Source organism: Lytechinus variegatus, chromosome 6 (assembly GCF_018143015.1).
Source record: "Lytechinus variegatus isolate NC3 chromosome 6, Lvar_3.0, whole genome shotgun sequence".
In the NCBI taxonomy this organism is placed as follows: domain Eukaryota; kingdom Metazoa; phylum Echinodermata; class Echinoidea; order Temnopleuroida; family Toxopneustidae; genus Lytechinus; species Lytechinus variegatus.
Window position 1 is genome coordinate 6402092 of NC_054745.1, and position 26115 is coordinate 6428206.

General features: G+C 38.2%; 1 protein-coding gene across 2 annotated transcripts; it reads right to left on the bottom strand.

Annotated features, from left to right (window-relative positions):
- LOC121416924 lies at positions 1–24392 on the bottom strand. Of its 2 annotated transcripts, none has more exons than XM_041610455.1 (13): positions 24243–24392; positions 14488–14565; positions 13135–13258; positions 12515–12614; positions 11619–11765; positions 10533–10649; positions 8993–9153; positions 7735–7984; positions 7321–7443; positions 5487–5678; positions 4454–4716; positions 1443–3789; positions 1–1030 (listed from the first exon to the last, which is right to left on the bottom strand). In XM_041610455.1, the coding sequence occupies exons 1-13, from the start codon at positions 24265–24267 to the stop codon at positions 743–745; spliced, it is 4215 nt and encodes a 1404-aa protein (XP_041466389.1). In that variant the 5' UTR covers positions 24268–24392; the 3' UTR covers positions 1–742. The 2 variants fall into 2 exon arrangements, with proteins under 2 accessions (XP_041466389.1, XP_041466390.1); XM_041610456.1 differs by lacking the exon at positions 24243–24392 and adding an exon at positions 24058–24076.
- Positions 24393–26115: the final 1723 nt, after the last annotated feature.

The window sequence follows — 26115 nt, forward strand, 5'->3', positions numbered from 1 at the left end:
TACTTTTCACAACTTCCTGCTTAAATCTGTAACATTGGGTAATCTTTAACATTACAACTACTTGGGATTTTCAAGAATCCCTTTGAGCCGATTGGGGGCGAAATCACCCCAGCCCACGTGTAATTTTTTCCCTGCATCATTTGCTTTTTGAAATGAATCAATGATAAAAATGTCATCTATAAAATGGTCTACAAGAAATTTGTAACTCTGAAGCTATCATATCTGTAAACAAAAGAGTTTCATATAATTATTTTTATAATCAAAGTTAAAGTTGGTCCCTTGCAGTGCTGTAGCTTTATCCCAGTCAAACTACGTGTAAAAAAAGTGAGTGATGGTATAAAATGAGTCGGTTCAAAATCAGGACTATTACATTGAATTCTGCATTACTAAATGATTAAAAAATGCAACAAAAATGGCTAAAAAAAGAGAGCTAAAACAGGCTATAAAAAGGAGTGGCACCAATATGCAGCAACATACCCAAGTGAAACCAATAATTTGCACCTTTTACTTGTTCTTCTAAGGAAGTAGAACCTTAATCTGAATTCATCTTAAAACTAGATCTAAATCAATGGATTTGAATTACTGTGGTAAATATCTGCTCAGTGAAATAAAATAATTGGTCGCTTCATATCAACTGGAGAATACCTGGGACTCTTGATAGTGATTAATTTTTAGTTTTCATGCAAGCAAATTTGTTTGTAGATGTGGCTTTGTTCAGTTACCCGTATACAACCTTCAACGTTTAGGGATTACTGGCTTGACCTCTTGATCCAACTCCGCTCTCCACGCTCCCTCGTTCAGTCGTGGCCACACTACCCGCCTCCAGCGTCCCATCCCATGATGCACCGTCAATGATCACGCCCTCGTCGGAGAACTGCAGGCTTGGGTTGCGCTGTAGCCTATGTCTCGCCTCAGGAGGGAGCCCTACAGGTAGTTGGGAGTTGACCGAGTCTAGTTTGACCAGGGTGTTCATTGCCTCTGCTAAGAAGTTTGGTGTGCTGAGTTCATCATGGGTCACTCTCTCCTGAACCTGAAATGAGGCATCAGAGAGATCAAAGATTAAATCGAAAAGAGAGACCGTGGTCAGCAAATTTGTATTACGAATGTTACGTCCAGTTTTTCACTGTCCCTCCCCCCCCCTTGCTGCCGCTCCAGGATTAAAGATGAATTTCAGCCGTGGTAACGATCACTTTGTAATTATGAAAATGATATAATATTGTTAATGGTAAATGAGAATAATGATGATGACATTGATGATTAAGGTATTGGATGATGATGATTACAATGTTGATGATAATTAAGAGTGTATGTGTATGATGTCAATAACAGTGACCTTGATGACGACGATGACGATGGTGATGAGGGTGATAATGTTGATACTGATGCTGCTAATCATGATGGTTAACAACTGTTGCTCGAGATAGAATTTCAAATATCTTTACCTGATTAACCTGTGCATTCCTCAGTCTCCCTTCCAAACCTTGTTGAACCAATTCTTCTTCCGTCACACCCACCTCCCCAAAATACTCCCTCAGCTGCTCTGTCATTGGTGCAAGCTTTGCTCCCTCCGCCACTACAGAAGACTGATGACCACCCCTCCTATCAAATGGACTACTCTGGTGTTGATTGCGTGATGAGTACGGGGGACTCCCTTGACTGGTCCCCCCAAATGATGTAGAACTGTTATTGGCTGAATGGTAGGCACCGTGGGAGGATCGACTTGTTGAATGGGGGTGTATTTGAGAGCTATGGCTAGAGGGAATGTGATGTGGTGAGAGGTCATATGATGAGAAGCTACCATGATGCTCATTTGGTGAGAGTTTACTTGTATGAAGATGATCAAAGTTCAAGTTGGGATTACCTGGAGTAGCAAATGACCCCGATAGATTCTGCCTAATTTGATCCAGCTCTTGTTGATCTGCATCAAAGTCAATGTTTGGGGGTCTTGTTTGCAAGACCCTACTATGCAACTGGCCAGTGGACAAATCCCCAAGGCTAAACTGGTCTCTGGTTGGAGAAGTGGCCAAAGGTGCAGAGTCATCGTTGTCATCATCGCTCTCATTCAGAAACGAAGTCAGTGATTCAAGTTCATATTTTTCTTGGGGTGTGAGAGGTCGCTGTTCACGCCTCGAAGGCAAAGCTGGTGAGGCTGATCGGAAACTGGACGAATCTGCATAATGGAGATCATCAGCCACAAGGCGGCTGACCCATTTCTTGGTGGCATGTTCCGAAGACCGACGTCCTGATCGGTCATCAAGGTGCGTCAATCTGGCGTAGTAATCGCTCTGCTGATCCCGATCAACACCAAGACTGTTATCGCCATATTCACTTCCACCAAGGTTCACACGTGCTAGCAAGTTGCTCAAGTTAGGGACCGACTTTGCTGCTCGCATCTCTGCTGATTTTTTGGCAGACTTACTACGGCTCTTCTTGCTGCGGCGTGCTCTTGCACGCATGTGCCCAATTCGATTTAGGACATCCTCGTAAGGTGAGAGCTCCCTGTTGTGTTCACTGTGAGGCGTGCTGCTTCTGCTGTGCTGATCCTGAACGGAGGACAACCCTATGTTGAGGGCATGTAGGCTGTCTTGACCAGTGACCTGATGCTGAGGATGTCCAACGAGTGCTTTAAGAGCTTGCATCCCTGAGATGTGCGGATCTACCAGTCCACTGTGATGCCCCATCCTAGGATAACTGTGTTGGGAATCTGAGAGATTGTCCATTGAATGTCGATCTCCCTGCAAGCTTGAACTGTGTGGAGACTGGATGTATGACTGATAAGGCATGCCGGTCACAGGGTCGTACAACGTGCACGTCTGCACTGATGCATTCATCACAGGTCCATGCTGTCTGGAAGCTAGGTCTATCCCGGGGGGAACACTGTACAGTGATTGGTTCATACTGTGAATAGAGAACTGTGATTGGCCAGTTTGAAAAGTACTGGGGTGTGATTGGTTCATATGGCTTGGCACGCCCTGGAATGGACCGATCTGTGGACTCAGGGGTAAGGCAATATTCCCATGAAGCCCATGCAGAGGTTGTCCTGTAACATAACTAGGAGAGGGATTGGCATTCTGGTTTCTGTTCAAGTGGTGCCGGATCCCACCAACACCAAGATGAGGGGAGCTCAAATCAAGCGATGTTGGATCTGGAGCTGGCAGTCTGCTGGCAATGTGTGGATGGACATCCTGGACTGGCATTCCAACTTTATCATAACCCGGTGCAGCCCTACCATCAAGTTCATCGTCGTGCTGCTGATTTGGGCGAACCACACCTGGAATCCGTCCCGCCCAGAAATCCTGACTGGGTCGGATCCACTGCGACTGTTCTCTATCCTTCTCTCTATCATCCCTTACCTTCTCCTTCCTTTTATCTTCCTCTTCATTCCCTCCACCTTCAGTTCTTCCTTTTTCATCTTTGCCTTTCCTCCCTCTACCATCCAAATCGCTCTCCCGATTCTCCACCTTCTCGTCAACCTTCCCTTTAGATGATCGTCTCTTTGACCCTTGACCTTTCACTTCAAGCTCATTGCTAGGTGTGTGCCTCCCGATCCTCTTCAGCAGCGGGTCATCAACCTCAGACTCCATCTCGCTCTTCTCCTCCGCTTCCATCCTTGATTCTTCCACCCCATCACCATCCTTCCTCTCCCGGATGGCACCCTTGGTCTGGGTCTTCTCCTGCCGGCCCTCATCTTGAGAACCAACTACCTCTCCCTTCCATTTCTTCACCAGAAGGACATCTTTCTCATCTGCAAGGGTACTGGTGTTTAGGACTCTTAGAAGAACAGTATACCTGTAACAGGGCATTGTGAACAGAACAGATCAACAACCTATTAAAAATCAGCTTGCTATAAAGCTTAATTTGGATGGGTCCAGCCCAAGTGGTATTAGAATATCTGAGAAATAGATCAAATGCTTAGAGACTTTGTGAACATAGACCAACTGGACCTGCTTTGAGTTACCATTAATCAATAAGCTGGCAGAATGATCAACAGATAGTTCTAACCAAACGTTAGGCTTTAAATAATGCTTCATATAGAGATTACAACTATGCTCCTGCATTAGCATTTCAGCCAGCCACTATATAAATATAAATTTGATAAGACTTTTGAAAATGATTACAATAAAATAATCCAGTATGGAAGCTTTACCGTACACCAGTATCCTTTTGTGGGCATATGTTTGGTCCAGTAAAAGGACAACCCACAACTCAATATTCGGACAGGTGCGTTCTTGCTATCTTCAAGAGAATGAGCAGCAGGTGGGTGTTTCATAAAGCTGTTCAAAAGTTATGTGAGACTTTACCAACTACTAGTATTTGTGATCCTTTGTTAGGCAAAAAAATGTTTGGAGTCAATATTTACCTATAGAATTTATTAGCAGTCATTCATAAAGCTGCACGTAACTTACTAACAGCTTGAAACATCCACCTGGTAATGGAAAAGAAATATTCTCACCTATTCGACAAGTGCTTTGCTTTCTTCTTCCTCACCCTCTCCCCTATGGTCTCTGCATACTCCATCATCGTCGTCACATCCTCCTCTCTCGGCGGATGATGCTTACGAAGGAACCGCTCCACGTCCTCCACCCAGCGGTACTCCGCGTCTCCTATGTCCTGCCGCCGACGATGACTGCTGGTTTGCTCCGATCGGATGTCATCATGGATGTCGGCGATGTCGTGCGGGAGAAACTTGAGTGCTCGGACACACCATCTTGCAATCTGTGAGGGATGAGATATCAAAACAAACTTGAGTGCTCGGACACACCATCTTGCAATCTGTGAGGGATGAGATATCAAAACAAACTTGAGTGCTCGGACACACCATCTTGCAATCTGTGAGGGATGAGATATCAAAACAAACTTGAGTGCTCGGACACACCATCTTGCAATCTGTGAGGGATGAGATATCAAAACAAACTTGAGTGCTCGGACACACCATCTTGCAATCTGTGAGGGATGAGATATCAAAACAAACTTGAGTGCTCGGACACACCATCTTGCAATCTGTGAGGGATGAGATATCAAAACAAACTTGAGTGCTCGGACACACCATCTTGCAATCTGTGAGGGATGAGATATCAAAACAAACTTGAGTGCGCGGACACACCATCTTGCAATCTGTGAGGGATGAGATATCAAAACAAACTTGAGTGCTCGGACACACCATCTTGCAATCTGTGAGGGATGAGATATCAAAACAAACTTGCGCAAATTCACTGTTTTACAGCCATTTCCAAAATGACTACAAATGAGCAAAACAGAGAAAGAAAACGACTACAGAAGGGAGGGAAAATAGCATATTCCTCACTGTGAAACCTGCAGTACTTATCCATTCATATCTTACTTTCAAAAGGATAATGCTAATGAGTAAAGATTACCAGAAATAAGGACCTTTATTTTAATTATGGATCAATAACAAGTGCAGTATATGAAACATCACTGAAGTGATAACATTAAACAGAATGATAACCCAGAAATAACAGACCTACCTTGTCATATAGACCATAGAAATTTCTCACAGTGGACAATAGGTGGCGCCGATCATCCAGCATCCTCTGGTAGTTTTCTGCATGGCCTTCTAGAGCCCTGATTGCGTTCCTCAGAAGAGCAAAGCCTTGAGTTCCTTCTCCTACCAGTGCTTGGACGTCATCCTTTAAGCTCTCTGCTTGGCCTAATTTGTCCTAAAGGAAAGTAAAATCAAAATAGAATATGTAATTAGAATGTTATCTTCGTACAAGGCTTAGGAATCATTTCTTCTCGGAAAGCTTGGACAATATACAAATAGCGAATAGGCATGAGTGCGATGGTGCAAGATTTCGCATGAGGTGAAAGAAAGATGCTCTATTCAACAAGGCGTTAGCCAAGTTGAATAGAGCGTTTCTTTCACCGAATGCAAAATCTCGCACCATTGCACGAATAAGATAAGACTGAGCAGATGAACTGAATTGCATCTAACATTCCAACTTGTTTATAGCAAGTTCTCTGTCCTGCATTTAACCTGTGCATGTAAATGCAAAGTTATCTGACCTATGAAAATAAGGCTCTACACAATGTAAAAATGTGCCTGAGTGAAAAGTGGTCTCGTCCTTACAGTATCAAAATCCTAGGGCCTCAAATCAGTCATTTGCAGCAGAGCATTAGAAGAGCAGGTATTTGGATACAGTGTAAGAATGGAACAATAGATGACCATTTTAAACTGTTTATTGGGGCATTGCTCTGGTAATTGTCCACACTGTTCCAAAGATTGGGTTTCTTTACATCCTCTAACTTCTGAAGGTTTCCATGGGCGTACTAGGTTTCGCGGTACACCATGGGCAAGTGTTGGTCCTAAAAAGGACCACCCAATCTTGACGTTTCGACAAGTGTGCTCTTATCGTCCTCAGGAGAATGAGCATATTGTGTGTGTATTTGAGTTTTGTCAGACGTGTATCAATCAGATATGATTGTTTACGTCTGGAACCTACCTTTAACGTCACCATCCGAAAGACGTGACCGGGGCTCGAACCTCAAAATCAAATTGTAACTTCCCCACATAGCTTGGATTACAGGCGCACGCCACAACGCCTAGAATGAGCATAGTTTGTAAAAGCAGGCCTTATATACTCTGTCAAAGTGCCGTATGCATGGAACCTCTCTGATTGGCTAGATATGTCACATGACATCCACATATTTGTGGATCTCATGGTGCAAGGTAAATTCCGGATTCAGGGAGGGTGGGGTCGTATCATTGCGTCCCCATTAAGATCTCAACCACAGTTACCACAAAAGTTACAAGATGGTAGAAAATAATAATAATAGCTGAATTTATAAAGCGCTTTTTGCCCGAGGATACAAAGCCCTGTTATTACCCCGGCTTTAGCTTGAGCAACCATCACCAACGCTCAGTGCATGCCGGGTACCAATAATGTGATATGATCTATGGGGCTGCATAGATAAATTTCAATGGGTAAATGGAGGGCAAATTCATGGAACAATAAATGAATCAATCTGATTTTGGGACCAGGGGGCCGTTGCAGAAAGAGTTTCATTTAAACGCAAGTCAAAAAATCAATTGCAAGTCCGAAATGCGCGCTGTTGATTGGTAGAAATTCAAGTTGCGCGTGACTTTTGGAGTTGCTATTGATTGCAACCCTTTCTGCAACTGGCCCCAGGACACCAAAATATGTATGCATAGCAAGTGTAATATTGGCATCTGTTTCACTCATGCCTGCGCCACTGCGGTGCTACCCCTGATTGAATGTACCTGATGTGTTGAATACTGTAAGATACAATGAATACCAACCTTACATAGAGAACAAAATAAAGTGGATCACTGTAGCTTACCAATGCGAGTGAGGCCACTCCCGTTTCAAAGTGGTTACACAACATCTCTGCCCTGCCTATAGAGTCTGCTATCTCAAGTCTCTTTAAACCTGTGGGACCCTCATTCAGCAACCAGTTGGAAAGCTATAGAGAAAAAGAATTTAAACAAAATTAGGATCCAGCTACGTAAATAGTTTTCTACCATGGTGAATGTGTCATCTTTTGAAGATTCTGCATATAATGCTATGAAATATATTTTCCATAATTTAGTCATTATCAGGCAAAACGAGAGTGGCAGTCACAGGACTAAAGTGTAGCAGTATTTGGGGCCACTGCAAGTAAAGTGAAATTATATACCTGGAATGAGATGAAGAAAGAAAGCTAACAAGAGATAGAAACAAAATGTACAAAATGGCTTTCTTGTAAATAACTTACATTCTGTACATCCTCAAGAAGCTTGATGCGTTTCATCTCGTCCTTGACGCGACCTTCGACCCTATCCTTGGCCGCATCTAGCCTCTGTTTCATCATAGTAAGCTTCTCCCTGCAGTATTCAGCCAGCAGACGTACCTCACGGAAGACAGGCTTCTGGGCCACTGCCGCGAAGACCTCGTCGCTGTCGGACTGTGTGATCTTGGACAAGAGATCATCGCACTTGTGGCTCAGAGATTCTAGGTCAAGTTCCCTATAAAGATAGACATTTAAACATGAATGCCAGACATGGAAACAATCTTGAAAAAAAATGTCATCACAAATGTCATTATATAGGCCTCCCATATATAACATATGTTCTGAATGACGAATTGGGGAGTTGGCAGATTTGAATGTTTTGAATAAATGGCACTACGGTATACAATTCTGTTGGTCATCATTATCTAAATAATTCTGATAGAAAATGTGAAGTTTGAAATTTCTGAGAAATTGTCAAACTACACATGGCATTGCAGCCAGGTATAGGGTCTTTTATAAGATGCAAAAATAATGCACTGCCCCACGTGTATTTCACTATGTTGGCGATATTCAGTGTGATCACTTTTCATATAAGATTTCATGATTTCGCAAAGATAGGATAATGAAATGAACTAGATCTAGATATACAATTCTAGCCAGCTAGTTTATGCCGATCCTTTCTTTCTTAGAATTTGGATACCACAGAACGCTAAGTCAAACAATTTTAAGAAACATCTTCATTTGAAAGTGTTACTGCTTTTTTTATCTGTTTTTCTCTCTTCCTTATACTTAAGTGGTCTGTTTCAGGACCATCATATGCCTATGAAAGAAAGATGGTGCACCGCCGAGCAGCTTCACGCGTTCCTCCTAATACTCTTCCAACAAATAAATGAAGTCAGACTGCGAAACTCTATTTATATTTAAGTTAAACAGAGCCCAATACCTGTGCAATTTTTCTTCACAAAACGTCCCTCAAATGCCCAATTCAATGTTCACCTTCTATCTGAATGGAATGACCCATGAAAAACAAAACACACACCTGAATAGGTCTTTGATTAAATGTTGTATGCTGTTTTTTTTCTTCCTAATACTTCTCGAAAAGATAAGGGAAGTCAGACTGCAAGACTGTTACTTGATGTCTGATAAGTTGTACCGAGCCCAATACTTGTACGGATTGTTTCCTGATCAACTTCCCTCAAATGTCTATCCCATATTGGTATCACACATGAAAAACTAAACACACCTGAATAAGTCTTTGATCAAATGTTGTATGTTCTCCCGCTGTCTTTCTAAATCCTCTCTCGTTTCTCCGAGATCAAAGCTCTCCAGATCATCGATTCTGGAGAAGGCATCAGGCAGCTTTGGGATCACTTCCTCATAACACACAAAGAATGGCTCCACAGTCTAATGTAGAAACAAAACATGCATGGCTGAGTCAAAACGTTTTAACACCTGTCAAACGATCATTAAAATAAATATTGTACATATTGTGGTCCCACATGTAGGCAGACAGAGTTTGACATCAATTGAAACGCTCTTTTAAGAGCAAAGAAAGAACAGAGTACTCTTCAAAGTAAATCAAAACAATTTCAAGGAAATATTGAAAATCAATAGGCACAACACTGATGAAAAGATGTGACATTTCAGCAATTTTTTTATTGTTTTTTTTTTCACCCACAGGTTAATACTCAGCGCCAGTTTATTAAGTGATCAAACGTGTTTAGAAATAAACGCATGTAATGACTCAGGCAAAATCATAAGCAACACTTTCAACTAGTCTACTAGGTGACAGCTAGAAATGTCTTCACATCATAATTCAAACTTCCCAGCCTAGCCTTCAACAAACTATTCTATTGTTCACAGATAGGCATTATAGCAGACCTGCCAACCTCTGGGAATAAAAAACTGTATTCTGTGATAAAAAAACTGTATTTTTCCCCCAAAAAAAGGTATTTCATAATAAAATGCTTGGATCCCTCGCTCATTGTGGTGCTCAAGCTGCATGCAAGTTAAAATGCACACCGCTCTTGCAGATGCAAAAAAAAACAAAAACATTGAAACATGTGCATTTCTCACCCTGGTTTTAACAAAATGATTGAAAAAGAGAAACAAGTTACCTGAAATTACTTTGATCTAATAACCATATTTGTGTACGTTTTATGAAATAGACATATAGAGATGATTTTTTTCAATAAATTACAATTTAATTTTTTTTTTTTACAAAAAAAAGAAGAAAAAACGTACTACCATATTTTGGTTGCAAAAACGTACTAAATACGCCAAAAATGTACTGGTTGGCAGGTCTATAATAGGATATTTGTTCCTAACTAGACCAGGGTATTTTTGTAAAGGTTATACAGTCAGGAAGGGGAGGGGGAGCCTATAATCTGTTTTATCTAGTGAAAGGCTGCAGTTATATATTTGCTGTTACAAAATGCAAGTGATACACACGCTTGGAGCCCATTTCACAAAAATTGTTACATGTATAACAACAAATTTGCAATAACAGTTTAATAAAAGCTATTGAATACCTTCAATCTGATTGGCTGATAGTAACTTTGTAATAGAAACAAGTCTCTATGAAATGGGACTCTGATGCAAGAGACTATGAACAGTCTGTGGCTGCTTCACCTATAAACTCCAGTCTTGCTTTAGTCATTACTTTCCTTTTATTCAATCATCATTCGGTGCAGGTTTGTCATAGGAATACCTGCCAACAAACATTTGTCATTAAAATAAATCTAAATCATGGAAATCATGGAAATCGTTTCCAAGGAACTCACCTTTCTGAAGCGGACCCAAGCGCTGTGTGAGTACTGAAGGTAACCACCAAGATCCGCTGTCAGCTGGCTCTTATCAACATGATTGTACAGATCCATCTCATCTACGACGAGGGTAGTCTATAGGAACAGATATATAAGACAGGGAAAGAATATCAAATATGATTTATTTATTATGATCTAGAAAGCTCCTGGAGCGTAATAGAATATACTTTAATTCTGTAATTGATTGCAAATTCAAGAAATTTACGTCACATTTAAACTCGTGATTTCACTCAAGATTTCCTTGGAATTACACATAATACAAGGAAGATCTAAAGCCATCGTTCCCTTGTGAGAAATACATAAAAATTATAAATATTTACAGAGTTGAAATACCATGGATTCAAGTCTACTGTAAAACGCAGTAATTTTCGTGGGATTAATTTTTCGCGCCTGGCGGCTTCAAAACATATCCACGGGTTCTTGAATTCGCGCTGCACACTCATAATCACAAAGCCACTTCCTTCTTTCCCATCTGTGAATGGCTTTAATGAATATAATTCTAGCCCTGAAGCAGCGTAATTCAGCATTGTTTTGATCTTATCATGATCTTTTGTGACAATTAGCGCAACTTTTCTTTGCGGGGCGGACATCAAGGAAGTCAAAACGGAGGCGCTGCTGGCCTGGTGTGGACCGCCGAGCACCGGGGGACTATGGCTATTCGAAGTGCATGGGATCAATCTAACCTGGGTAATCGACCCAACATCTCAAAAACTAAACAGATCCAAACACTCACCAATCCAAGTCAAACAGCAAAAACAATTATCAACCCAAATGATAATTTAAATACTGATCTGCGACTGTTAAAAAAATGATCGCATTGCTTTGAAACTAATTCTCGTGATGCATGTGATTTTGGAGCTCAAGCTTGCTTGCTTAAATGTCGCTCCTATAGTTCAAAAAATAGTGCCAAAACCATACACGCAATTGACCCGTGGTTCGAAACTTGCATTAAAATAGATGCTCATAAATTTGCGTGTTTTTAAATTCGTGCTCGCCGAATTTGCCGCGAAAGTTTCCACTTTTACAGGTTACATGTTCATTTACCTGGAAGTGTGTAGATGGCATGTGTTTATTGCTCTTCTTCTTGCTCTGCCTGAGTGCTAGTAAGGTCTGAGTGTCTTTGAGGCTTTTCTTGTTGATCGGTTGTATCAGGTACAGTACAAATGGACCGACTACACTGCTTGTTTCAGCCTGCGAGAACAAGAAATATACAGAAGTACATGTATAAAGATTGGTTCAAGATATGGGTGAATCAATCAAAGGGAGATGTACATCTATATTCTACCTTAATTCTTGTCTCAACCAACACAAAGATAATTTCTTACAAAGATTTAATGACAAAAACTAGGTGACCATCTATTACTTGATAGAAGCTTGTTAAGTTATAAGGAGCAATGTGATTCAAGATGAGTGTCTTTGAGGCACTTCTCGTTGTAAGCTTGTATCAGGTTTATGACAAAGGGACCAAGATGACCAACTGCAATGTCTGTTTCAACCACAATTTATTTGTTGCACTACAATGTTGTGATCAGGACTTTTTTTGCAATGACACAATAAAATGATAGTGTATATGGACATGTGTATTTCTTGCCTTCAGAATAAAGAGATACATGTAACATTGTGGAGCGTTGTGACCCGGTGGATAAGTCTTCAGAATTTTCAAACTGAAGATCTTGGGTTCAAATCCCAGTTATGGGGTAGTTTCCATCAGCAAGAAATTGATCCAGATTGTGCAGCACTCGATCCAGGTGAGCTCAATGGGTATCTGGTACGAATTAATTCCTTGAAATGCGTATGTGCTGTAAGTATTTACTGCTGTCAAGCTACAGCTGGGGAAATAATATAAAAGTCCTTGGAAGCGCATAGACACGTTATGATCATAATGCCATATGCGGTATACAAAAACTATTTATCATCATTATTACTATTATTGATTTTACCTGTAAACTGTTTAAGGAAGACTTGAGCATAGATATGAAATCTAACGACGAAAACCGAAGATCAACGATGAAAGCAAAACCATGTACTTTGGTGGTAGGGCTGAAAGAACCAAGAGAAAAGACAAATGAATTGCAGAATTATTTTCAAAAGCCAAAAAAAAAGCATTGATATTGAAAAAGCTATTTCTAATATAGTTTTATCATGTCCTTCCCAACCTTTTTTTTTTCTTTTCATTCAATTACTTCAATAAATAGTAATTACCGTAATTCATGCTAAGCATCTATGTACATGTATCTTACAATGTTTTGGGGTCTATCGTGCACATACCAAACTTTTCATCTAGCTGCTGCTATTTTGTGCAGTGGACCAAAACCTGTAAAAAGTGAAAATTCATTTTTTTTTTCACAACTTACTGTCTAAATCTGCAACATTGGACAAGCTTTACCATTCAGATGAATGGGGATTTCAAGGGCTCCTTTTTTTTTAGTTTCCAAAGCTCTTTTGTGTATTTTTGGGGCTAAGTTGCCCACAGCCCCTGTGTAATTTTTTTCCCTACAGTGACCCACCCAAGATTAAATCCAACATAGTGAAATACTGGAAGTAGCATTCCGATACCCACCTTGTGATATTGATGTAATACCGTAGGATGCGATCAAGCCCACTGCCCATGACCCTTGACCCCAGTATCCCATGATTCTGTGCAGGAAAGGTCACAAGAGGTCGTCCGTTCTGATCCCGCCCACCTGGTAAAAAAAAAGAGTTTGAATATAAATTGCATTAATTTTTAAAATTATCACTCTACATTGTGTAAAAAATTCATTATATAATCTGTACTATATACGACATGTTATAGATTTATAAAATGCTGAGGTAGTATGCTCTCCTGTAAAATTTTCCCCACATAATTGACAATGAACAATATACATGTATCTCTTTTAAAACATCATTAATGAAATGCTGTCCTTTACATCAAGTCAGACTCGTAAGTTTTCAAGTACCTCCTCAAGTGCTCACTTTATTCATCATCTCAGTATAGCTTCTTGTATGAGCTGCCAAAGGGATTACCACATCAAGTATCAAGTCAGCAATGGGTAATATCCATCACTTCAAATGGAATCCCCTTTCATTATCAACAGGCCTGCAGGGCCCGGTTGCAGAAAAGTAACTATTTTAGTAACTTTGCCACACAATGGCAACTACCACAGTAACAATGCTCATTGGCAAATCAAATCAAGGATTCCATGAAACTTTGCCAGCCAATGGTAACTACCATGAGAACAATCAGCCAATCAAAATCGAGGATTCCATGAAAATGACCATTCGATGGCAAAGTTACAATAATAGCAACATGGCCCTCTAATGCCCTGTACGTGTACATTCCCATTGAAGCCTCACATGGTAACATTCTCTGATATATGCCCTACTGAGCAAGCATGAGATTGGACCCGTCTTACAAAGAGTTAAGATAGATCCGATCAACCACAACTGTGGAAAGCTAGCAATGTCAACATCTAAACTACACGTTTGCAGTCCTTCACGTTTAGAATTTCGTGGAGCTCAATAAATCGCTCTCCTTATTGAAAAAATTGAAAAAAATTGCTAAATTTCACATTTTACATTTTTAAATCCATGAAATGGCCTTCTTTTGTCCATAATTCCTTGAAATTACTTTGATTTCGTTAAAAAAAATCAGAAAAATGAAGAATATTCACCTCTTTCCCGACTCTGATTTGAACTTACCTCGGTAAATATTGTAGTCCTACATGTAGACTTCCATGGTGTTGCCATGAAAATCTACATATGGGACTACATGGGACTGCAATATTTACCGAGTTTAAATTAAAATCAGAGTCGGGAAATAGATTAATATTCTTCATTTTTCTGATAGTTTTGGAGGCCCACCTAACCTTTCTGGAGCACCATCCTTAAATACCCCCTATTTCCGTAAGATACAGCATGACCTTTGACCTACCTGACATGATGGCCACCTCGGAATGTAGAAGCTCCTCATCAGGCATCCTGGCCACGGGCTCCATCTTCAACAACTCACCTAAACAAAATATAAACAAACAAATGTGGGTCATTGTACGTTTGAGTTTTCTTTTGTTAGGTCAGATAAAACGGCCTGTGATCACAGACTGTCAAATGTTGGTAGACTGGGACAGCTGATCACCCGAAGATTTGCACCGGACGAACAATAGCAAATATGTTGTTTACAATGTCAAGAGATTCCGATGATATCCAGGTCCACCAACTTTCGTCAAAAGCCGCTCAGCTCCCACTGTGATTTGACTTGCTTTTTCCAAGGAACTGGTGCATTGTCAAGGTGTCTCCGTAGTAAATGCAAAAAGTCTGGAATACTTGGTTTGAGGGTGTGTTTAACAACTTAGATATACATGTAGGTGCATGGTGAATCAAATACCTGGATATTCCTAGCTGGAGTAACCGACACATTATTTGACATCATCTACAATCTATTTATTCTACAATGTTTTTTTCACAAAATGAACTATGCACCAATGTTTTTTTAATATATTTATCTATTTTTAACTGCAATATTTATTTTCAACTTCTATCTCAGCATTTCATAAAATCTTGGAATGTATTGCCATGTTTTGTGCCCTTAATTCGGCAGAGCCCGCAATTCCACAGATGCCGCCCTCCGTTCAACTTTGCGCATCCTGCGTTCAAGTCATTGCGGGCGAGCGCTGCAACGCATTCAATAGGCAACCCGAAAGTTGCAGCAGCCATTCATTCTGTGCATTATGCCATGTCGAATGGAGGCTTGCCGCTACAGAGTTGCAAATTTTATAGAACGGATAGCATCGCATTCCCCACTAGCGGGCGACAACGCTTTGCTTATAACATGACATCATCCAGCCATTGCCGCAAGCCAATAGTATTAAAGCATGCGCAATGCAAGCCTTCCAGTGCCCCACAAAGTATTCCATCAGAGCATGTCTGCAATTCTCATCACCTCGTACCAAAATCAACATAGAATATCTCTTTCCTACATATGAATTATAGAAAGGTATTTTCGGAGGATCTGTTTTCTCAACGATACCGCAAAGGTAAGCAAATTTTGATTACTTCTTATTTTCCTTAAACTATAAAAAGTAGCATCGATACTCAATCGCAACATGCACAAAAAGTCAAATTATTTCTGTGTTTCACAACATTGCATGAAAATGCATGAAATTTCCAAATTGCAATAATTTCTGATCGATACCTTGCGATCCGATCACAAACCAAGACCAGATATATGACCAGATATCGTTATCGCAAACAATACTTCTGCATATGACCTGAATGAAGTATTTTGGTGACCATGTGGTCATGATATTATCTGCGCGATAGACCAATCAGCGGCCTCCGAATCGCTGTGCGGAGCTGGCTTTCTGTTGTACACAATAAATGGACAATTTGCCACTGTGCGCTAGCATGCAGTAAACTTGATTTGTGTGCAAATTCAATGCTGTAGACAGTAGATTTCCGTTTTTTTTGGAAAGATTGGTAATTTTGAAGAAAAGATCCTAAAGACTGCGATAACATTCGCGGTCTCAAAACAAAACCATACATGTACATTGTCGTCATTTTTAGCGCATTTTTTGGCGACCCCACTTCTTGAATACATGTACCATATGACTATCTAAGCTAATGTCAGCCTCATATTTCTAGGCAGTTTAAAAGCAGGGAACAACTAAATGTTATAAAAATTTGACAATTTTGAAGATATGCAAGAATGAAATAGGCCAACATGTGTATGATGGCTCTGATCTGCAATCTTATCAATTAGTAAACTGGAGAATTTTGGTTAATTGTCAAATTTGCAAACTTTCCGGTTTTGTTTTGATAACATTTAGTTGTTCCCTGCTTTTAAACTGCCTAGAAATATGAGGCTGACATTAGCTTAGATAGTCATATGGTACATGTATTCAAGAAGTGGGGTCGCCAAAAATCAAGTGCTAAAATGTCCCGCTTCAACCACTGAACAGTAGAGGCGCACGGCCAATATGGGAGACTCTCTCCAATAGGGGAGACAATCTCCCACATTGGAGACTTCCTTTGCAAAAGGACAAAAGAAACAACACCAACAAAAGCATGATTTTTCCACCCAAAATTTTGTCTCACTGAGGTCAGAAGCCCATTTGTTTTGTGTGTGATTGACAACAAAAATCCTTATCAAAACAAAAGTAGACGGTGAATTTTTAAAGTAGACGGTGAAAAGGGGTAATTTTTTATGAGGAATCTGCTTATCACATTTTTATTTGCCGCCAAGGTAATCCTCTTGCCGCAAATGTAAACAAAGGAAATTAGTCTCCAAAACTGGAGACTGTCTCTGAAATTGGATACCCAAATTCTTTACAAAAGTCTCTGATATTGGAGATAATTTCCCACATTGGAGACAGTCTCCAATATTGGCCGTGCGCCTCTACTGCTGAACCAGGGGGGTGTTTCATCAATATTGTCGCTCGACAACTGTCAGCTTTCATCAATATTGTCGCGCGACAACTGTCAGCGCTGATTGATGAAACACCCCCCTGGTTCAGTGGTTGAAGCGGGACATTTTAGCACTTGATTTTGCCGCCCTCTATAAGCGTCACGTAACTAGGTTGCATTAACAATGGATCCAAGATGGCGAAGACAACAAATGTGAGTAAACTCTCTTCTACTTTTATTTCTTCATCGCATTTCTGCGATTTTTTTCCCTTTCAGTAAATTTTATTTTAACCAAACGTTGCTAACCGATATTTTTACCCATGGCCATGTACAGAAGTGTTAACGTCAGATTCAAATTATAAGGTGCTGTTTGCATTAACTTTGCATTTTCCCTTCTGATGTAGGACCCTATAGGCCCAAGCGCCAGGCGTTAGGGGGTAATGGTACGAATAGTACTATGATTTTTACCCCCGAACGCCTCCAGGACCAGGCTAGTCTCACGCAACTATCACAGCCTATCCCCATATACATTGTACACCAACGTTCTCGCCAGTGTAGAACACACGCGTCGCATGCGACACACGCAAATCCCACAAGCTCCTGGTGCGTCACGCGCAAAAAGTGAGCGACACGGGCAAAAAAAAAATTATAAAGAATGAGGGAAAATCATCGAAAATAATTGTTGCATCATTCATCATCAATCCTCAAAAATATAGAATGTTTAAGAATCATTTCGGCAACAGACAAACTACGATCTTATCACTTGACCGGATAATATCCATGCATAGACACTCACTGGCGCATTTCCACTTCCAGCCGGCTAGCCAGCCACGCTAGCTTTGCCAGCCCGCTGGCGCGGGTAGCTAGCTGAGCCAGAGCCGGACCTGCACGCAATGTTTGGAACTGAATTGTCCGCGATGCGACGTAACTTTTCATTTTTACATGATACCGTATTCTGATAACTTTTAAGAAATTTTGATTTTAAAATGAATTGTTCCATATAATTTTCCTGGTAATTACTTGCTAAGTATATTCTTAACGTTCATTCTCAATTTCTGCTGTCATGTAACAACGAAATAATTGTTGAAATTCTTGGATGTATGAACTGTAATAGGCTTGGCCGGCCAGCGACATGCGTATGGCAAGCTATTTTAACATTTTCTGATATCAAAAATTATTAGATTTATTGATATCAAGAATTAATTTCTTGAATTCATTTCTTGATATCAAGAACTCATTTCTTGATATCAAGAACTCATTTCTTGATATCATAAAACGATTTCTTGATATCAAGAAATTAATTCTTGATACCAAAAAACATTTTTATATCAAGAATTAATTTCTAACTTGATATCAAGAATTCATTACTGATTAATCATCAGAATGATTTTTTTTTCAATAAATTGACGATCGAATTCAGAAATGAATTCTTGATATCAAAGATTCATTTCTTGTGATATCAAGAATTCATTTCTTGATATAAAAAAATAATTTCTGGATATCAAGAATTCATTTCTTTAAAAAAATCAGATTGATTTTTTGCAATACATTGACGCTCGAAATCAGAAATGAAAATGAATTCTTGATATCAAGAATTGATTCCTGAATAAATATCAGAATGATTTTCTTGATATCAAGAATTCATTTCTTGATATCAAGAATTAATTTCTTGATATCAAGAATTTCTGATTGAAAATCAGAATGATTTCTTGCAATACATTGACCCTCGAAATCAGAAATGAATTATTAATATCAAGAAATTAATACTTGACATCAAGAAATTAATTCTTGATATTAGAAAATGTGAATGAATGTTAAAACGGTTTGCGATATACATGTACATGTGGATGATTTTGTGAAAGGAAAAAAGCGAGATCCCGGGAGCGAGATGTTAATGTTATTTGTATGACAGCTAATTGCTGGATTCACCATTTATTTTTCATTCTTTCATCTAAAACAGACTATAATTTCTTGTATTGTTTTTCACATGTGTGTACAGTTCTATTGATTGATGTTCGGGGGGGGGGGGGGGTGGCGTGAGATCGATGTTAGGTATTTTGAATCGATATGCCATGCCAACTCCCCCGCCCCTAGATCCTGCATCGTACAGATCAGAAATATGCCTAAGACTTTGCAACATCTCTCTAAAGGGAATTTGAATTGCAAAATGATGAAAATGGTCAACACATTTTCGAAGTCTCAACCTGAAAAAAAATAAAGCATGGTAAAAATGAATAAGTGATTTTGTATATTTCCAATATTTCCCAACTGAAAATTAACTTACTGAAAACACACGTTCGTGATACGTAGGTGTCATTTTCAAGTGACCAAGCATTAAAGCGGGAGTTCACCCTGACAAAAAGTTTACTGTAAACATAGCAGAACTTAAACATAATGATAAGCACTGATGAAAGTTTTACGAAAATCCATCAAAGACTTTAGAAGTTATTAGAATTTGTATAATTTTTTTTTGTATAGTCGCTGATTGAAAAAAAATCAATGAAATGTCCGTCACCACCCAAAGCAATCGCTCTCGTGGCTCATGTTTTAAAATGACCTCAGTGGATGCCCAAATGATACCCAAGAGAAACGATTTTCATCTCATGTTTACCTGATTTAATGGTTCAGCAAATCTTGGCAGATTATCTAAATTTGTTGTCGAGTGTCCTGATGACAGATCTATCCCAGGTGCTTCACCCAAGGTATTACGCAATGTACCTTATATATATGACGAAGGAGGTATCACATGCTTTGGCTGTAGCTTCATTTTTTTATTTCTTAAAGAGTTCATAGCAAAAGCCTAAAGGTATATAAAATATATTTTAACTCGTTAGGACCTCAAAATTTTTTAAAACATTCCTAATGGATCGTTCATTAATCTGACATTTTTGTGACTTCTATTTCGTTTTATTTTCTTTCCCGCGGTTGTCAGAAAAATGCGTGATTTATATTTATTTTTGGAGAACGGGAGTCCGTACCGAAAGGTATATTAAATATATTTTAATTCATCAACACATCAAAACAATGTTAAAACATGTCCTGATAGATCGTTCATTAATCTAAAATGTTTGTGACTTTTGTTCTTTTATTTTCATTTCCGCTGTTGTCAGAAAATTGCGTGCTTTATATTTCTTCTCGGAGAACGGGAGTCTGTAACGAAATGTATATCAAATATATTTTAAATCATTAACACCTTAACATAATGTTAAAACATGTCCTGAAATAGATCGTTCATTAATCTTAGATGTTTGTGACTTCTGTTCTTTTATTTTCATTTCCGCTGTTGTCAGAATAAATGTGTGAATTTTATTTCTGAGAGAGTTCAAAGCGAAAGGTATATAAAATATATTTAAACTCGTTAGGACCTCAAAACAATTTTAAAAAACATACCTTATCGATCGTTCATTAATCTGAGATTTTTGTGACTTCTATTTTGTTTTATTTTCCTTCCCGCGGTTGTCAGAAAAATGCGTGATTTATATTTATTTTTGGAAAACGGGAGTACATAACAAAAGGCATATCAAATATATTTCAACTCAAACACCTCAAAACAATGTTAGATACGTGATTTATATTTCCTTTCGGGGAACGGGAGTCCGTACTGAAAGATATAATAAATATATTTTGATTCATCAACACTTCAAAACAATGTTAAAACATGTCCTGAGATAGATCGTTCATTAATCTTAGATGTTTGTGACTTCTGTTCTTTTATTTTCATTTCCGCTGTTGTCAGAATAAATGTGTGAATTTTATTTCTGAGAGAGTTCAAAGCGAAAGGTATATAAAATATATTTAAACTCGTTAGGACCTCAAAACAATTTTAAAACATACCTAATCGATCGTTGAGATGTTTGTGACTTCTATCTTGTCTTATTTTCTTTCCCACTGTTGTCAGAAAATTGCGTGTTTTTTTATTTCTTCTCGGAGAACGGGAGTCCATACCGAAAGGTATATCAGATATATTTTAATTCATCAACACCTTAAAACATGTCCTGAGATAGATCGTACATTAATCTTAGATGTTTGTGACTTCTGTTCTTTTATTTTAATTCCGCTGTTGTCATATACATGTGTGATTTTTATTTCTTAGAGAGTTCAACGAAAGGTATATAACATATATCTTACATGTAACTCGTAAGGACATCAAAACAATTGATGCACCACGCCGTACACCGGGGTACCGTAGTACCCCGGGGTACGGCGTTGTGCAGCGCCATCTTGTGTTGTAATAGTGTACAGTTACATTGTTGTCATTGTGATCACGGTCGTACGATCGGTGCGACAATCATGACAATGATGGGGACAATGATGATCACAAAGCCTATTTCCTTTCTTTGATACAATCTTATGCCAATAATAGTAAACAAATAGAATAAAGTTATCATTTGCATGCATTAATTGTTACATAAGATCACTAAAAAGAAAAAAAAATCTGTACAAAACATTAAAATATACTTGTACACATTTTTGGTAACCCAGGGTACAGCGCAAAAAATAAAATAAATAATTCAACAAAATGGCGGATTATCATTTGGTACCCCAGGGTACCAAATACTGCATCAATTTTAAAACATACCTAATCGATCGTTCATTAATCTGAGATTTTTGTGACTTCTATTTTGTTTTATTTTCTTTCCCGCGGTTGTCAGAAAAATGCGTGATTTATATTTATTTTTGGAGAACGGGAGTCCATATATAACGAAAGGCATCTCAAACACCTCAAAACAATGTTAAAACATGTTCTGATAGATGCGTGATTTATATTTCCTCTCGGAGAACGGGAGTCCGTACTGAAAGATATATCAAATATATTTTAATTCATTAACACCTCAAAACAATGTCAAAACATGTCCCGATAGATCGTTCATTAAACTTAGATGTTTGTGACTTCTGTTCTTTTATTTTTAATTCCGCTGTTATCAGAATAAATGTGTGATTTTTATTTCTTAGAGAGTTCAAAACGAAAGGTATATAACATATATCTTACATGTAACTCGTAAGGACATCAAAACAACTTTAAAACATACCTAATCGATCGTTCATTAATCTGAGCTTTTGTGACTTCTATTTTGTTTTATTTTCTTTCCCGCGGTTGTCAGAAAAATGCGTGATTTATATTTATTTTTGGAAAACGGGAGTACGTAACAAAAAGCTATTCAAATATACTTTAACTCAAACACATCAAAACAATGTTAAAACATGTCCTGATAGATGCGTGATTTACATTTCCTTTCGGGGAACGGGAGTCCGTACTGAAAGATATATCAAATATATTTTGATTCAACACCTTAAAACAATGTTAAAACATGTCCTGAAATAGATCGTTCATTAATCTTAGATGTTTGTGACTTCTATTCTTTCATTTTCATTTCCGCTGTTGTCAGAATAAATGTGAATTTTATTTCTGAGAGTTCAAAACGAAAGGTATATGAAATATATTTAAATCGTTAGGACCTCAAAACAATTTTACAACATACCTAATCGATCGTTCATTAATCTGAGATGTTTGTGACTTCTACACTCTAAAAAATGGAATGTTAAATCAACATTTTGAAAGGTTGGAGGAGTGACAACATTTTCTAAATTTTGCATTTACCACTTCAAATGGTTCTACACAACATTTAAAATGTTGGATTTAGCTTTATACAAAGTTGGATGTAACATTTGGAAAAGGTTGTCACTCCTCCAACCTTTCAAATGTTGATTTAACATTCTATTTTTTAGAGTGTAATTTGTCTTATTTTCTTTCCCGCGGTTGTCAGAAAAATGCGTGATTTATATTTATTTTTGGAGAACGGGAGTCCATGTATAATGAAAGGCATCTCAAACACCTCAAAACAATGTTAAAACATGTTCTGATAGATGCGTGATTTATATTTCCTCTCGGAGAACGGGAGTCCGTACTGAAAGATATATCAAATATATTTTAATTCATTAACACCTCAAAACAATGTTAAAACATGTCCCGATAGATCGTTCATTAAACTTAGATGTTTGTGACTTCTGTTCTTTTATTTTCAATTCCGCTGTTGTCAGAATAAATGTGTGATTTTTATTCTTAGAGAGTTCATAGCGAAAGGTATATAAAAATATTTTAACTCGTTAGTACCTCAAAACAAGTTTAAAACATTCCCAATAGATCGTTCATTAATCTGAGATATTTGTGACTTCTATTTTCTTTTATTTTTCTTTCCCGCGGTTGTCAGAAAAATGCGTGATTTATATTTACTCTTGGAGAACGGGAGTCCGTAACGAAAGGCATATCAAATATATTTCAACTCAAGCACCTCAAAACAATGTTAAAACATGTCCTGATAGATGCGTGATTTATATTTCTTCTCGGAGAACGGGAGTCCATAACGAAAGGTATTTCAAATATATTTTAAGTCAATACAGCTCAAAACACTTTAAAACATTTCCAGACAAAAAGACCCATACATTTTTAGATAAACAGCAGCTTAACATTTCAACATTTTGCCGATATCAACTCTAAGTTAGGTATTGGTGTGCGCCGCCGATTAGAACAATATTACCATGATTACAGTGAACTTCGCGGATTGGCAATGAAACTTGACTTTACCGGGATCAAATCATCAAAGCACATGTGAAAATCAAAACATCACGTGTAAAATCGGCCACCACCGAATCGGCGGGTTTGCGACACGCGTAAGAAAAATCCTGGCGAGAACGCTGTTGTACACAATGTCTGTGATCTCACTCAGATTCACAGAAAATCTCACACATAGCTGGTCTTTGAACTTGCAATATGCATGACTTGGCATCTCTGAGTCAGAGATAACTTGTTACTGCCCCCCCCCCCCCCTTATCGTTGGTGTCATCTCTCACTGACAGTGACACTGTCTCTTCTCAGAATTTGTCTTGGTCAGAAATGTTGTTGTTGAACCATGTGTTCACTGTTTGGAATTGGAAAACATGCCAATTGCCATGTCACTTGTCAGCAAAATTTGTGTGTTTTTTAACTTTCAAATTCCAGGCTAGATGTACATGTACATATGGGTCTTCATCTTCTACATGTAGGAATTGGGCAATGATCTTTACAATGTTTACAACAAATATCAGATTCTAGTCAAATATTCACATCGTCACAATTTACACAGACGTCAGACACACTCAGCCACACGCTCACGGCATCACACACATGAATCACGACACCTTGCTACGCACGATTAGCCCGCGTCAGTAGCAACACACAATTCAATTTACAAAGCATCGCGACCACAACGGCACAAAAAATCTAATATTTCGGGTGAATAGTTTACTTACAAAAGTGATAATCGTCAACTTCCATCCTTACTCTGTTTAAACTTCTCGTGTAAGAAGAAGGAAACCCATTTTAAATTAAATTATACAAGAAAATGTACGTTTCATTTCGACAAAAATAGAGACGACTGCAAAATTATGACTCAGAAATCAAAAATTATATCCTTCAAATTAATGCGTCACATATTGTCGCAGATGGCGCTAGACCTAAATTTGCTGTAAATTTGCACTGGGTCATTAGACTTCACATAATTGAGACTAAATAAATCTGAATTATTTCTACCTTTTATCTTTCCTAAAATTAAGAGTATCAATCATACTTGTTTGTTTCCAAATCATAAAGCACTAAAATATAAAATTAAAAACATTTATTTTCATTTTTGGCATAAGCACCCCTTTCCACTGACTTTGAGAGTAGATCTTAAACTTTTTTTCAATATTTGTTTATAGTTGGCTTAACAGAATTAGAAAGAGTCCATTAAAAATGGGGCAAAGCATTCGAAGCAAGTTGGCCTTTCCCAGATAATTAGCTTTTTTGCCTTACAGGTATATTCCAGTTTGAAAACAATTGGATTTGAACACATAAAGAAAAATAAGACAAACAAATTACTTTTTTTTTTAAATCAGACAAGGAATAATAAAGTTATGGCAAGTATAAGATTTGCATTATTCCGGTGTTTCAAAACGGTTCTCGGCATGTCTTCATTAACATGTGATGTGTATTTATTACAAGCGATCGACACATCATTACATGTATGAAAAGATGAACGGTTCTCGGCATGTCTTCATTAACATGTGATGTGTATTTATTACAAGCGATCGACACATCATTACATGTATGAAAAAGATTAAACAATTATAATTTCATGTATGAGAAAAAGGATGTGATACTATATCAGCCCATCTAAATAATATTCATGACGACGTGCATATTTATGTTTTCACAATAATATTGCTAATAAAGTTTAAAATTCATTAACTTTGCTGTTTGTTATCGGATTTTGATAAGTTTCCAGCACTTTGCTTAATGAATTTTACTTATTTATTTAAACATATAAGCAACACTTTAATAGTCATAGACAATGTATTAAAATGTAACCAAGGAAGAGGATGTTTTGGCCTTATTCGACGGAGAATAAATCTCTATAATCCCTAATAATGGGTAAAAGTTTATATGATGAACTAGTCTAAAATAAGTTTTCTCAGCTTACTTCAATTTGAAAAGGGAATTGATAACATTTTCCACAAAATATGGCAAAAGAAATCTTCATCATGTGCAGAAGTTCCAATTAGTGAAAATTTAACGGGTGAAAAAAATCAATGTTGGGGCCTAGAAGAAGAAAAATGTATAAAAAGGGAAATGTCTATATTTTTCTATCTACCCTCGTTCAATTAAAAATAGAAAGTCCATTTAAAGGACAAGTCCACCCCAATGATTATTCACAAAAAGACACCATTCACATGATGATACAATATACGTTCATTGACCCTAACTGATATTTGACCTCGATCATGTGACCTAAGACTTGGCAATGATACTTGATTACCCCTATGCGAAGGGTAGATAAAATTCCCAGAAAATAAATGTGGCGGCAAATTAGAGATACAGAGGCAATACACACCGACACGCCCCGAGATTTATCCGATCGGTGATTGGCTGTGAGCGAGCGGGCAAAATATTACAATTCATTATTATTTAAGAGACATGACATGTCGTCAACTCGACGAGTCGCTACTTTGCCATCACCTGATCTGATCGGTAACATTATTAGAGCCATGCTCCTGACATCATAATAACTAGTTTATACCTATCAACCTATAGGAGAAGACAGTAAAAGTTGTCACCATATCATAAAAAAACAACTATCCCACAGAT